Below are 14,439 nucleotides of genomic sequence, written 5' to 3'. Positions count from 1 at the left end.
TATTCTATTAAACACTCCTTCAAGTGCAAAAGTGACTGAGCTGGGTTTATTATATACACCAATACATCATCAGCAAATAAATTAATTTTATACTCCTCATCTAAAATTTTCATACCTGTGTATTTTGTCTTATCAGCTGTGCTAAATGTTCAATCACTAACGCAGATAAAGGGCAACCTTGATGAGTTGATCGAGATAACTTAAAGGGTTCCGAAATCAAACCATTCGTCAATACTCTAGCTACCGGTTTACTATATAGAGCCCTAATCCAACCAATAAAGAAAGGACCAAACTTAAATTTCTCCAAAACTTTAAACAAAAAATTCCATTCAACTCTATCAAATGCTTTTTCTGCATCTAGAGATATCACCATTGGGTGATCTGAAGATTGTCGAAATGTATTAATCAAACTAATCACGCGCAAAATATTATCTGAAGCACATCTATTTTTTATAAAACCTGTTTGATCCACATGAATCAACTTAGGTAAAAATATAGCCAATCTATTCGCTAATATTTTAGCTATTATTTTATAATCTACATTTAACAACGAAATTGGTCTATATGAAGATACTTTCAAAGGATCTTTATTTTTTTTGGGATTACTGTAATTAAAGCACTAGAACAAGACTCAGGTAATTCATAATGTTCCCCAACTTGATGTAATACATCCCCAAACACTGTAGATAAATCATCATAAAAAATTTTATAAAATTCAACCGAAAATCCATCATCACCAGGCGATTTGCCGTTCGGCATTTCCAGCATAGCCATTTTAATTTCCGAATCAGTAAATGGTTCTTCTAACTCCTGTATACCTGCATCCTCTAATATCGGTAAATTCAACTGTGATAAAAAAAGATCAACCGATCCAGTTTCTTGTTTTCCTTCAGATGTATATAACTTTTTATAAAAGGAACAAAATTCATCATTAATCTCATGAGGTTTATAAGTAATAAGAGAATTCCATATAACAGCATTAATAGTTCTCGAAATCTGTTCTTTCTTTAATTGCCATGCCAATACCTTATGTGCTTTCTCTCCCCATTCATAATACCGTTGTTTAGTCCTATTAATCACACATTCAAATTGATAAGATTGCAAAGTATTATATTCCAATTTCAATCTAGATAATTCTATTTTCTGATCTTCTGTAGCATCTTTCTGGAATGCCTTTTCTAACTCATCAATCTGATTCTCTAATTCAAGACTCTGATTTAATCGATTCTTTTTTTTTATTTTAGAAGTATAACTAATTATTTGTCCTCTCAAATAAGCTTTCATAGCATCCCATAATACAAACTTACTTTGAAGAAAATTAGAATTTTCTTTAAAAAAAAATTAATTTGTTTTTTCAAAACATCAATATATTCCATATTTTTAACAACATTGTATTAAACCTCCAACGATGGGCCACTTGAATTTTCTCAGAAGTTGCATATGTAAAATATAACAAAGAATGATCTGAAATCACCCTACTTTTATATTCCGCTTTTTGTATTTTTCCTTGTAAGTGTGCCGATACTAAAAAGAAGTCAATCCTTGAAAACGATTCATGTCCAGATGAATAAAAGGAGAAATCTTTCTCTGTCGGATTAAGACTTCTCCAAATATCTACTAAATTAAGATCTTTCATCAACGCTTGAACCTGAACTTACATCTTGGATTTCTTAACTTACTTCGGAAATTTATCTAATAAAGGTTCCAAAACACAATTAAAATCACCACCAACTAAAATATTATCATTAGCCTGACCCAAACATAAAAATACATCTGAAATAAATATTTCATCATCTGCATTTGGGGCATAAATATTAAGTAAAGTCCAAAATTCACTAAAAATCTTACAATTCAATTTAAGAATACATCCTGCCTTTTCCTCCATTGATTGTAATTCAAAAGATAATTTTTTATGTATCAAAATTGCTATGCCTTTAGCCCTAGAATTAAATGAAGAAGAATATACATGCCCAACCCAGTCCCTCTAATTTCATATTTTCCTTCACATTCAAATGTGTTTCTTGTAAAAAAGCAATATCAATTTTCATTTTCTTAATATACGCCAAGACTCATTTACGCTTAATCGTACTATTTAATCCTCGAACATTAAAAGTAGCAAACCTCAACTTTGACATACTTACTATTATTGCTATATATCAATAATATCTTTATATAAAAACTCAAATCAACGTATATAGGCCCTCCAATAGAAAAAAAATCACAAATTTAAAAATTAACTAAAATGAAAATAAATAAATAATAAAGGAGAAAAAAAGAAAATCTCCCCCCCCCCAAAAAAAAACACTACCAAAAGGTAGTAATCCTCTAAGCAAAAATTGGGTGTGGGTAACCCACCAGTGGCTGATGACTAGTAAAGAACTTAGAGCAAATCTCTCCCTCCCCAGCCAAACAATGAATAACATCAAAATATCATAATAACAAAAAAAATAGAGTAAGAAAAAGAAAATTCTTCTTTTCATCCAAGAGATTCCAATCTCGAAGATCCCATTTCAGAAGAAGTTGAACTCTTTCCATTCCCGTTTTTTCCATTTCTGCCATTTCTTCCGTTTCCAGAACAAGCAGATTTTTCTTTAGGAGACAATGATAGACTATGTCTTTGTCCTCTTATATCTGGCAATGAATCAGCAAAAATCATTGCTTCACGATCATTCTCAAAAAACCGAAATTGATAGTCTCCATAAAACACCTTCAACACTGCAGGGTAGCGAAAAGTAGACTTATAACCTTTACGCCACAAAACTTATTTAACTGGATTAAATCGACGTCACCGTTGAATGACCTCTTGATTCAAATCAGGATTTTAAAAAACTCTGCTATTCTGAATCAATAACGGAGTTTGTTGTTGTCTCGCATTTTGCACTGCTAGTCGAAGTATTGCTTCTCTGTCCAAATAATTCAAATATCGAATTATTACCGGTCTCGATGGTTGACCAGCTGAGGGTGTTCTTCTTAGAGCTCTAGGGGTTTTTCCAGTACCAATCCTCCAGAAAAAATTCTTGCCCTAATACTTGCGGGATCCAGTCTTTAAAGAAATGAAAAGGATCTTGTCCTTCTATACCTTCTGGCAAACCAACAATTTTCACATTATTCCTTCTGCTTTGATTCTCCAAGTAGTCTATTTTCCTCTCTAGCTCCTTCTCGCGTTCTCCCAATTCTATAACTGATTTTTCAACCTTCAGCACTTTTTCTATGTTAGAAGTCATTTGTTGTTTACAGTCCGAAAAAGCAGTCTGAAATTTTTAAAATTCTTCATAAGATGCATCCACATGTGCTTTAACTGTATTCATTTCTGAACTTATACTAGCATTCAATTGAACCATATCATTCATTAGAGGCTGAATCCTTGGGAAGATATTCATTTTAATGCAATTTACCCTTCCTATCAGTGTTAGTGGCAATTCTTTCCAATGTTCTAAGTCATCTTGTAATTTCTTCATTAATGGCTGATAATTTAATTTGTATAGGTGGCCTAAATTATTGTCTAATCTAATATCTAGGTGTCAGATTGCTTGTGTTTGCCATTTAAATGGTGATTCTTTTCTAAACTCTGTGTAAACTGCATTATTCATTGGCATCGCTTCACTTTTATTTGCATTGATCTTGTACCCCGATATTTCTCATATTCCTTCAATTTCTTATGTAATTCTTTTATTGATATTTCTGATTCTGTTAAGTATATTATGATGGCATCTCCAAATAAATTGATTTTATATTCCTTCCCTTTTACTTTTATCCCTTTTATTTTATTTTCTGTTCTTATCAGTTCTGCCAAAGGTTCTATTGCTAAAGCAAACAGTGAGGGAGATAGTGGACATCCCTGCCTAGTTGACCTGCTTAATTTAAATTGGTTCGATACATATCCATTTACTGTCACCTTCGCCAATGGTCCCTTATATAATGCTTTAATCCAATTAATATATTTCTCAGGTAGGTTGAACCTCTGTAATACTTTGAATAAATAATTCCATTCTACCCTGTCAAAGGCTTTCTCTGTGTCTAAAGCAACAGCCACTGTTGGTATCTTATTTCCTTGTACTGCATGGATTAAGTTAATGAACTTACAGACATTGTCCGTTGTTCATCTTTTCTTAATAAATCCAGTTTGATCTAGTTTTACTATTTTTGGTACACAGTTGGCCAATCTGTTTGCTAATAGTTTTGCTATTATCTTATAATCTGAGTTAAGTAGAGATATTGGTCTATATGATGCTGGTGTTAGTGGATCTTTCCCCATCTTTGGTATTACTGTAATTATTGCTGTCTTACATGAATCTGGCAAGTTTTGTGTTTCCTCTATCTGGTTCATTACTTCCAGGAGAGGAGGAATTAATAACTCTTTAAATGTTTTATAGAATTCTATTGGGAGTCCGTCCTCTCCAGGCGTTTTATTGTTCGGTAGCTTTTTTAATATATCCTGTATTTCCTCTATTTCAAATGGTTTTATGAATTTGTTTTGCTCCTCTTCTTGCAATTTTGGTAGTTCAATTTTAGTTAAAAACTCATCTATTTTGTCTTCTTTCCCTTCATTCTCAGTTCGGTATAATTGTTCGTAGAATTCCTTGAAGGGAGAACCATTCTGACTGCTGAAGAGAAAGCAACTTTTTGAAGCAGCTCTTGCGGCCGGCCATTTCTATGGAATTCAGGGTCTCTTGGGAAGCAACGTGCTTCATTTTGATGGTGACCAACATTGAAGGTCACTTGGAGAGACTGCCTCATTTTAAGTGTGACTAGCAGTGAAGTTACTTAGAGAGACTGATGCTAAGGTCTTGGAAGCTTCATAGGGGCCACCCAGTTCGAGTCTTGCCTACAAAAGGACCAGGAGTGTTATGACCACAGCTCGTGTGGATGAACATTTCTTCAAAGGCAACACAAGGAGAATTCATGAGTCTGTAGCAGCCACAACTCCAGTCTTCCTATCAGTTCAACATTGATTCTGGGCATCAAATTTTAAAGGCCTATGCTTCAACACTGAATTTGAAAGACTGAACTTTGAAGTAAGCCTGGACTGTAATGATTTGGGTACACTAGACACCTGCACATACCTGGGGATATATTTAGTGTTGATAGTTTAAGAGTTAAGACTATAGCTTAAGAGTAAGAAATAAAATTAGTGGTTTAAAATTAAACACTGTCTGATTCATTGTCTATTGCTGCTCATTATGAATGGTTCGTAACAGCAGCTATGTTTTTTTTTAATGCTTTGATAGCATGAGAGTGAACTCATACAGGATAATGTTCAACTGGTAAAGAGAAACACTTTAAATAGTAGATTTAAATGGACTCTCATTGTTTGTGAGCAAGAGCAAAATATCTTAAATCACTGAATCAATCAGTAATCTAGGCCTAAATGCAAGGGACCTACAATAATTTAAATTTATGGTAAAAAAAGGACTTATATCTGAAATGTATGCTTTATTACAGAATAAAATGTTCAAGCTGGATGTTTATAAATCTAAATAAAAATAGGAAAAAGATTTGTCCATATCTATTTCTCAAGATGATTGGATGATTTTATCTGAGGATAGTATGACTAAAATTGTAAATGTAAGGTAATAGATTGGTTTATTATAATTTTCTTCATCAGTTATACTTAACTCAGGAGAAATTATGTTTATTTCTTCTGATTTATGTTTTAGATGTCATAAGGAAACTGATTCTTTTTTACATTCCACTTGGTCATGCGAGACAGTGAGATTTTTTTGGTAGAGAATTAAGGAACTTTTAGAAGCTATTTTCAAATTTTAAATTCCACTTGATTCTTTGGCCTATGTGTTGTGTGGTTTTGTGTTGGAAATTGACAGTTTGCCTTAGAGAGCCAAGGTGAAGGTGGACTGCTGAGAGAGTGGGAGACGGATAGGGCATGTGCAGAAGATGATCTTGACTTCTGGACTTGGAAGTCCAACCACCACTGGGTGTGGCTGTGAAGTGGAAGGAGGCCCAAGCAGAGTCATTGTCTGGGAGGCTATATTAAGAAATTGAGCTTGGAGTTAAAATTGAATAAATTTCAAATTGCTTTTTTGAGATTAGTTTTAGCTGTGGCTAGGAAATGTTTAACAATTTACTTGGAAAAATGGGTCTAATTTGAGTATTCAATGATGACATTTAGAAATGCGATCTTGTATTCTGTTGGAAAAGATAATGTATAATTTACGTAATAATTATTCTTTTTTTTTGTTAAAACCTGGAGCACATATGTGGAATATACGCAGTTGAATCATTAATTTTTATTCCCCACGCATTGGTGGTGGTGCCCCAAACCATGGCAAATAATTGATGGGTGCTATGTTAATTGATCTCCTCCTTTTGCTTTCTTCTCTTTCTTTGGGGCATTTAGAAGAGGTTTGGGAGGGTGGGGTGGGTTAGGGTAGGGGGTGGAGGTTGTAAAGGGTTAAAATGTTATGTATTTGTCTGTATTTTTATTGTATGATTTACTATGATTAATAAATAAAATTTTCAAAAAAAATTAAATTTGACTGCTTTTGGAAGGGCACGTCGAATTCGTGTATTGCAGAATCAGAATTTATTGTCATGAGCATGTCACAAAATTTGTTAATTTGAGGTGCAAAAATTGCAATAAATTGCATTTTTAAAACAAATGATTCACATATATTTTAAATACTTACTGCCAGTGTTACAAGATCAAACCAGCAACCACAAAGAAGGCATATCACACAGGGGTAAAGGTGAACAATTACTTTATTAACAAAAATTCACTTTCAAACTTTAATTCAAATTCCCCCCCTTTTATAATGATGCCCACTGGTTACTATGCAAATTTCTATAATGCTGTAAAACTAATAAATTTCCCATCTTAAATATAACATATTTAATTAAAGTCTAAGTTATATTTCCAACCAGCCCACAGAAAAACTTAAGACACAAAACAAACACAAAACACACAAGACTCACAAAACTTCGATCTCAACTGAAGCAAAGATCATAAACAAAATTCAGTTTGTTTGGTAAACTGAAGCCAAAAGATCTTTGAGAGAGAGAGAGAGAGAGAGAGAGAGAGAGAGAGAGAGAGCACAAAATTCAAAGTTGTCTTCTTGTGTTGCTTGCAAAGAAAGGAACAATGGCTTGGTCTGGATCCTTCTGGCTGCCTTCAGAATGTTCATTCCTTTTAAAATGCCCAACATTCTAAACTGCCTCCCAGACAATGATTCTGCTTGGGCCTCCTTCCACTTCACAGTCACACCCAGTGGTGGCTTGTCTTCCAAGTCCAGAAATTTCAAGATCATCTTCTGCACATGCCCTATCCGTCTCCCACTCTCTCAGCAGTCCACCTTCACCGTGGCTCTCTAAGGCAAACTGTCAATTTCCAACACAAAACCACACAAGATATAGGCCAATACACAACACAGAACTCTGTAACACCAGCAAGTATAGAAAGTGTTTAGTTTCTATTGCCTTTCCACTGTGAACATGTCCATGGCCAAATTTATCTTTATTTTTATTATCCTGGCATTAGCGCGCTAATCAGAGCTGTCAATGCCCGTCCTTTCATATTTTTCCTATAGTACACTTATCTCAACATTCCTGTAACTAGATCAGTAATTCACTCATGATCTTCAAATCTAATCCCACTGAAAACTGTAAACAGTTAATTTAATATTAAAAAGTTCTGTTAAATTTCTGATTTGAAGGTAAATTTTCAAACACTATGGGGACCCTTTTTGAATTACTTTTATAACCTTTGATTTATTATGATTCTAGAAATGTTGACTAATGAGGTAATTTATCACATAAGAATTCTGTCTTTCTTTGCTTTTTTGGGGGGGCCAAACAGCTTCTTTCTTGCTAGTGGGTTTATATTTTCCTTTTTTTTAAATAATATACAACATAATCTGTTTGATTAAAAAGTGGAGTACCTTGGATGAAATGATGTGATTTAAGTGTAATGCATCTTTTTGAATTTTAACATATCCATATGTACTCTGTATTTTTGGATGTGAAATTTCAATATTAATAAAAATATTGAAAAAGAAAAAAGTTGTACCTGCAATGGTGACCAAGCAGTTGCCAGATTTATGAAAAACTTTCTGGATCTGTTACCTTCTTTAATAAAAGGCCCCTGTATCCCTCATTCTACCAATATAATCTTGTCAGGTACCAACGAATCTTGGTTCAATGAAGAGTACCAGTAATAAAGAATTTGTCTAAAGCTCCACTGGTCACATTTTTAAAAATTAAATCTTTATCTGGTTAAACTGCAACTATTTGCATGTTAAACACCATGAACAGCTAGAACTAAGCAATTTCACCATTGGATCAGATCTAAATTCAATAGTTCTGCTACATCCTTTTACGAATGCTTGTGAACAATTAAGCAGGAGGAGGAGGAATTCAAGTACATCCTCATCCTTAAAGATAGCAGGATCCAGTACGAGTGCTAAGGATGAAGAAGTCGTAAATATTACGTGGATGATCTATCTCAGTTTCCTACTGAGAGCCCCACCATCGCAGAAGATGATTGTAAGCCAACATGCCACAGTCAAAAGCCATAGCAAAGAAAAAGCTAAAGGACCATCTGACACACAGTAAGTAGTTGGAGAGGCTGAGACAGAGTCACTGGCTTTTATTCACAATGGACAAGGACCTCACGTTGTGTCATGACTCAGGCTTTCTGGGTGATGGAGGTCTTGTACAGGTTTTATACAGGTTCAAAAGAGGGAGGGGATGGAGTCAGGAAATCAGAAATACAATACATTTCAGCATAAATTCACTCCTTTTTTTAAAATTGTCTGGCGGGATGATATGGGCCACAAAGTCTTATAGGTTCATTTGGTCCGGTGGCTTGATGTTCCTTTTCCTTACGAACTGGCAGAGCCCTGGCCGGGATTGCCATCTCATCCCAGACCTCCAGCGCTATGTTGAGACCTGCAGAGGGCATGACAGCTCAGCCGGAGTGACTGGGGTGGGGGGGGAGGATGCAACGGTACATAACAAGTGACTACAGAAGTGGGGGGTGCTGCCTGGTGGCTGTGCTCCTCAGGGCCCCCCTGTGTGCACAAGGTCCCAGATGGAGACCGTTTCCTTGTGCCCATTTTAGTAGGCTACATACGCTTATTAGGGGGTTCACATGGAAGAGATGAACCCTTTTGGTCAGGGGGTTGGTTTTATGTCCCCTCGCGTGTTTTTGTAGCAGGACCAGCCCCATAGATGTCAGCCAAGAGTGTAGCGTGGTCCCCGACGCGGACTTCCTAGGGAAGGAGAAAATTCTTTCCTGAGGGGTAGTGTTAGTGGCACTACATACCAGAGATCAAGTGGCATGCAGCGCCTCTGGAAGGACCTTCTGCCAATGAGAGACAGACAGTCTGCTGGACTTTAGGGCAAGGGGCCGTTCTCTCTTTCTTATCTATTTGACCATTCCCCCGAAGTTATAACTCATGGTCCTGTTGGTGGCGATACCCCTGGCCAGCAGGAATTGTTGCAGTTTGTCGCTCATGAACAACAACCCCTGGTCACTGTGGATGTAAAATGGGTACCCAATCAGGGTGAACAAGCTGTGCAGGGCCCAAATAACTGTGATAGTGGTCATGTCAGGGCAGGGGAATGACAAAGGGGAGCCGCGAATACTCATCAGTAACCATTAGGAAGTAGGTATTGCGATTAGTGATGGAGGGAAGTCCATACTCAGGCGATCAAGGGGCATGTGGCTTTTATCAGGTGTCCCAGTTTGTAAAAGTGAGGCTTGCACTCCACACAGATCCCGCAGTCCCTCGTCATGTCTCTGACATCCCCAATGGAGTATGGCAGATTCAGAGATTTGATAAATTGAAAAAAATCTCATGACACTGAGGTGGCAGAGGTTATTGTGGACGGCTTTGAGGTGATCCACCTGTGCACTGGCACATGTCCCTCAAGCTTCCCTGGCTGGTACAGGATGTTGTAATTGTAGGTGGAGAACTCGATCCTCCACCTCAAAATTTTATTGTTCTTTATCTTACCCTGCTGTTTAATGCTGAACATGAACGCCACCACCCATTGGTCCATGAGCAGGATTAAAAAAAACATCTGCCACCCAGGTAATGCCTCCAGTGCTGTGCTGCCTCAACTATTGCCTGAGCCTCCTTCTCTATAGAGGAGTGCCGGACTTTAGGGCCCCGGAGGGTACAGGAGAAAAAGACAACAGGATGGCCTGTCTGATTGAGGGTGAGTCCAGGGCAAAAACTGGATGCAACTCTCTTCACCTGGAAGAGGGCAGATTCATCCACCGCATAGGTTGCGGCTTTCGCAATATCCTCCTTTATACGGCAGAAGGCTGCCATGCATTACTTTAAGGGAAAAGGAGGTGGATTTGATAAGGGGGCGGGCTTTATCTGCATAATTTGGAACCCACTGGGCATAATAAGAACCGCAGGCACCTTTTCAGGGCCTTGAGGCTGAGGGGAAGGAGGAGGTCTAGCAGAGGCCACATGCTATCGGGAATCAGGGCCAATTACCCAATTCGCCATGATGCAGCCAAGGATCGCCAGTTGAGTAGTGCGGAAAACACTCTCATCCTTATTATAGGTCAGATTCAGGCGTTTGGCGGTGGTAAGGAATTTCTGGAGGTTCACGTCATGGACTTGCAGGTCGTGGCCGCAGTTTGTGACATTATCCAGATGTGGAAAGATTGCGTGTAGGTTATTTTGGTCTACTATCAGGTTCATCTCCTGTTGGAAGATGGAAACGCCATTGGTGACTCCAAAGGGGACTGAGGAAGTTGTAGAGGTGCAGTCCACTTTGAAAGCTGTGTACTGATGATCCTCAGGGTGGGTGGAGAGTTGGTGGTAGGCAGATTTCAGGTCTTTTGTGGAGAACACACGATACTGGGTGATCTGGTTAACCATATCCGCGATATATGGGAGGGGATACATATCCAGTTGTAGGTAGCAATTAATAGTTTGACTATAGTCAATCACCATTCTGTGTTTACCCCCACACTTGACACCATTACCTTAGCTCTCCAGGGGCTGGTGCTGGCCTCAATAAGCCCCTCGTCCAGGAGTCATCATATCTCCACCTTTATAAACACCCTGTTCTCCTCACTGTATCCCCTGCTTTTTGTAGAGACTGGCTTACAGTTGGAGGCAAGATTGGTGAACAGCAGCGGGTGGGTAGAAAGACTGCGTGTTGGTTGGGCCAGCAGGGGAGGGGGGGGAACAGAGCAGCCAGTTAAGGAACTGTGGGTTGCTGACCGTGAGGGATGGGAGAGGCCTGTCATATTACATAGTGACACTCTAAGTGGCACTGGAAGCCTAACCTCAGTACCAGCACCCAGAGCTGCTCCATAATGAGGAGCTTAAAGTCTCTATATGTCATGCCCCACACGATTAGCTTTACTGTAGTGTACCTATGTATTTCTGTGGAGTAAGATTTTGAGGCTAGGGCCTCAAAGGGAGTAACATTGGACTACGTTTGGTTGAATAAAGCTCTCAATGCTCCTGCTTTCAAAAAGGACTTTTAGTCACCTGGTCGTTGATGGAGAAGTTCATCATGGAGCAGGCGTGTTGATGAGGGGTGTTCTGGTCCAGCACCAACGAAGCCAAGGTCAGTCTGTGGTCCGACCCATGCTGAGTCTCCCCAAAGTCAGTGGCATTACACTGATGGCAACGTGGGTCTCCCCAAAGTCGGTGGCATCCAAGATTGCAGCCCCCATGTTGCGGCGTGGATGTCTCTGGAAGATGCTGGCTGACATGCTGCGCACGTGGCAGCGCTGGGGCTGGAGGGCTGCGATGGGCATACTCGTGTAGTGGCCCTTCTTCCTGCACTTGGAACACGCCGCATCTCCTGCCAGGCAGCATTTTCAGGGGTGTTGTGAATGGCTGCAAAGACAGAGGCTGTGGTGGACTTGTTAATCAGACGCAGTAGTGGACCGGTGGCCTGTAGACCCGCGTCCCAAGTTGGGGGGTGTGAGCCTGTTCGCAGAGTATGCCTCTGCATTGCAGAGGGGGATCTCCAGCAACTTTGCAAGATCGATCACTCATTTTAAGTCTAACTTACTCTGCTCGAGTAACCACTGGCACATGCAGTCAGACCTGATGGCTGCAACATAGACCTCCCAGATCCTTACGGAGCCCGGAGGAATTCATCACCTGATTCACCTGGCGGCCAGCATATGTCTGGCATCTATATACCTTGTTAACTTTCTCCCTGTATTGCCCCTCAAGCACATCCATTGCTTCCACGCAAGTGGTGGCGTCCCTAATCATTGTTAAATACTCAGGGTCCGACCCGGAGAAGAGAAGATGAAGTCTGTTTGAGTCAGTGGCCACGATGCCGGAAGGATGAAGGAAGACCTCAAAACAGCGTAGCCAGAGTTCAAAGCTGTCTGAGGAATCTGGCGACTGTGGATTATCTCCAGCTTGTCAGGTTCCAGGAGTTGGTCCATTATTAGTGTGGTGATATGTTATTACACCATTAGGTCACCAGGGGTCACCCCGGTGACCTTGTATATAAAGCAGTCCAGAGCAACAGTCTAGCCTTCCAGGTTCGTCTTGCAGAGAGACAAGATCTCTTAGTGTACATATTAGTTTATTAAAGCTGTCTTATATTCGCACTGCTGCTGTGGTTATTGTCAGTACAATTAGTGATAAAACAAAAAAAAGTGAATAAATTGACGCACAGTAAATAACTCGAGAGGCTGAGACAGAGCCACTGATCTCGAGGCTTTTATTCACAATGGACAAGAACCTCATCCAGTGTCGTGACCCCAGGCTTTCTGGGGAAGGGTCAGGGCGATGAGGCTTGATACAAGGTCAAAAGAGAGAGGGGTCACAGGACAGGGTGGATGGAGCCAAGTTATCAGGAATACAGTAGAGTTCAGCATGACAACATCCCACACACACAAAAAAGGAAGAAAAGCTGACTCCTTTCCTCTTCATGTTTAAACCTGATTCCAGACACACCAGCAGTGTCCTAAACTGCCCTCTCAAATGACCTGGCAACTCACTCAACACAATGGCCTTTTCTAGTGTCGCCCAGATCCCGGGAACGGATTGCAGAAGTGTGGAAGGAAACATTACAGACCTCCTGCACTTTATTTAAAAACCACCATGATGTTCAATCGCATGATTGCGAAGGTTATTATTCTTACCGTGCTTCTTATCGTCCCGCCACTCTCCGGTGTATTCATCCCCACTTACTGCATAAACGGTGCTCTTCAGTCCGTTCTTCTGCGCGTTTCCATCCCATTCTTTCCAGCGTCTTTCTGCTGGCTTTCGAGGTCTTAGAAATGGCATTTTTGCGATGCCCGGCGCTTTCGGTCCGGCGGCCGCGACTGTTACCAGGGCAACCAGCTTCAGCGACGATCAAAAGGGAAACCTTCCTAAAACAGGCTTTTGAAAAGCCGAGCGAAGACTAACAACCAATCGTTTCGGCACCGACATAATTCAGGTATTAAAACCAGCAGGATATTTAGCAACAATCCCCGGCAGTGACTGATGCTCTTGTTGGTCTATAAACAGGCGCCTCGTTACTATGGCAACTGGAGTAGGCCCCGTGGCCGCTGCTTTACGGCCCGTGGAGTGTGTGTTTCCCCATTGAAAAATGAAATAAGGATGAAAGAAAAACATAAAATATTGTGAAACCAATCTCAGCTTCATGAAAAGAATATTTGACAGTAAATATAGGGTGGATGTGAACTTGTTTTGTGACATCACCCTGTTAGAAATTAAAGTACCTTTAAAGAAATTGCTCGAGACAATAATTGAGAACAAAGAACATTTATTATAACAACAATGCAAAGTTGGGTGCTTCCCCTTACCCTGGGAATACACACATACACTGGGGCTCACCCAACTTTTATACAGTCAATTTCAGTATCAGAGTGCCCTCCCCCTTACATTCTTCTGCCCCCTGGATGGGTTTGGCATAGGCAATCCTTCCTGCCTACGTGCAGTTTCAGTACACTTGGAGGACCAGGGGGTATCCTGTGGGTGCCCCATCATGTCATTGTCCTTATTCACACCTTCCTGATTCTCGGGGCTACAGTCTCTTGATATGCAGAGTTGACTCATTCTATCTTGAGTTGGCTAATTTCATATGTATAAATCTGTGTATGGTTAGCTAATTAGAAATGTATGACTTGGTACTTCTGTCCAGGGCTAGGAGACCCTTATCTGATCCAGACTACCTCAACTTCCTACATTCTATTGTACCTTACCATTCCTTATCTTAGTCTTATGGTCTTGTCACAAAGACTAGAAGATTCTTATGTTAATCGTGCTGACTCTGCTTTCCTGCATCCTAAGCCCCAAGCTTATCCTGTTTGAACTGGTTACAGCCATTTACTGATGAACTTTAGTTTCATCCATGTTCATAATTTTAGATCAATTTTCCCATCTCTCACAATCCTCACTTTTCTTTTAGATCAGTAATACTGATCTTTCACCATGATCAGTGTTACTGATCTTTGGTTATGTTAGGAATTAA

General features: G+C 39.7%; 1 protein-coding gene across 3 annotated transcripts in view; it reads right to left on the bottom strand.

The window, feature by feature from the left end:
• morn3 (MORN repeat containing 3) overlaps positions 1-13,471 on the bottom strand; it is a 39,302-nt gene extending 25,831 nt beyond the window's left edge. The window contains exon 1 of one of the 3 annotated variants that reach the window (XR_011356271.1): positions 13,103-13,471. Coding sequence is in view for 2 of the 3 variants with exons in the window: in XM_069933290.1 (XP_069789391.1) it covers positions 13,103-13,247 (145 nt within the window). In the remaining variant the exon portion in view is untranslated. The remainder of the gene's footprint in view (positions 1-13,102) is intronic. The other 2 variants (XM_069933291.1, XM_069933290.1) reach the window with 2 other exon arrangements.
• Between the last annotated feature and the right edge of the window lie 968 nt (positions 13,472-14,439).

This window comes from Narcine bancroftii, chromosome 4 (genome assembly GCF_036971445.1).
Source record: "Narcine bancroftii isolate sNarBan1 chromosome 4, sNarBan1.hap1, whole genome shotgun sequence".
Taxonomy (NCBI): domain Eukaryota; kingdom Metazoa; phylum Chordata; class Chondrichthyes; order Torpediniformes; family Narcinidae; genus Narcine; species Narcine bancroftii.
This window is presented reverse-complemented; position numbering and strand designations above follow the sequence as displayed.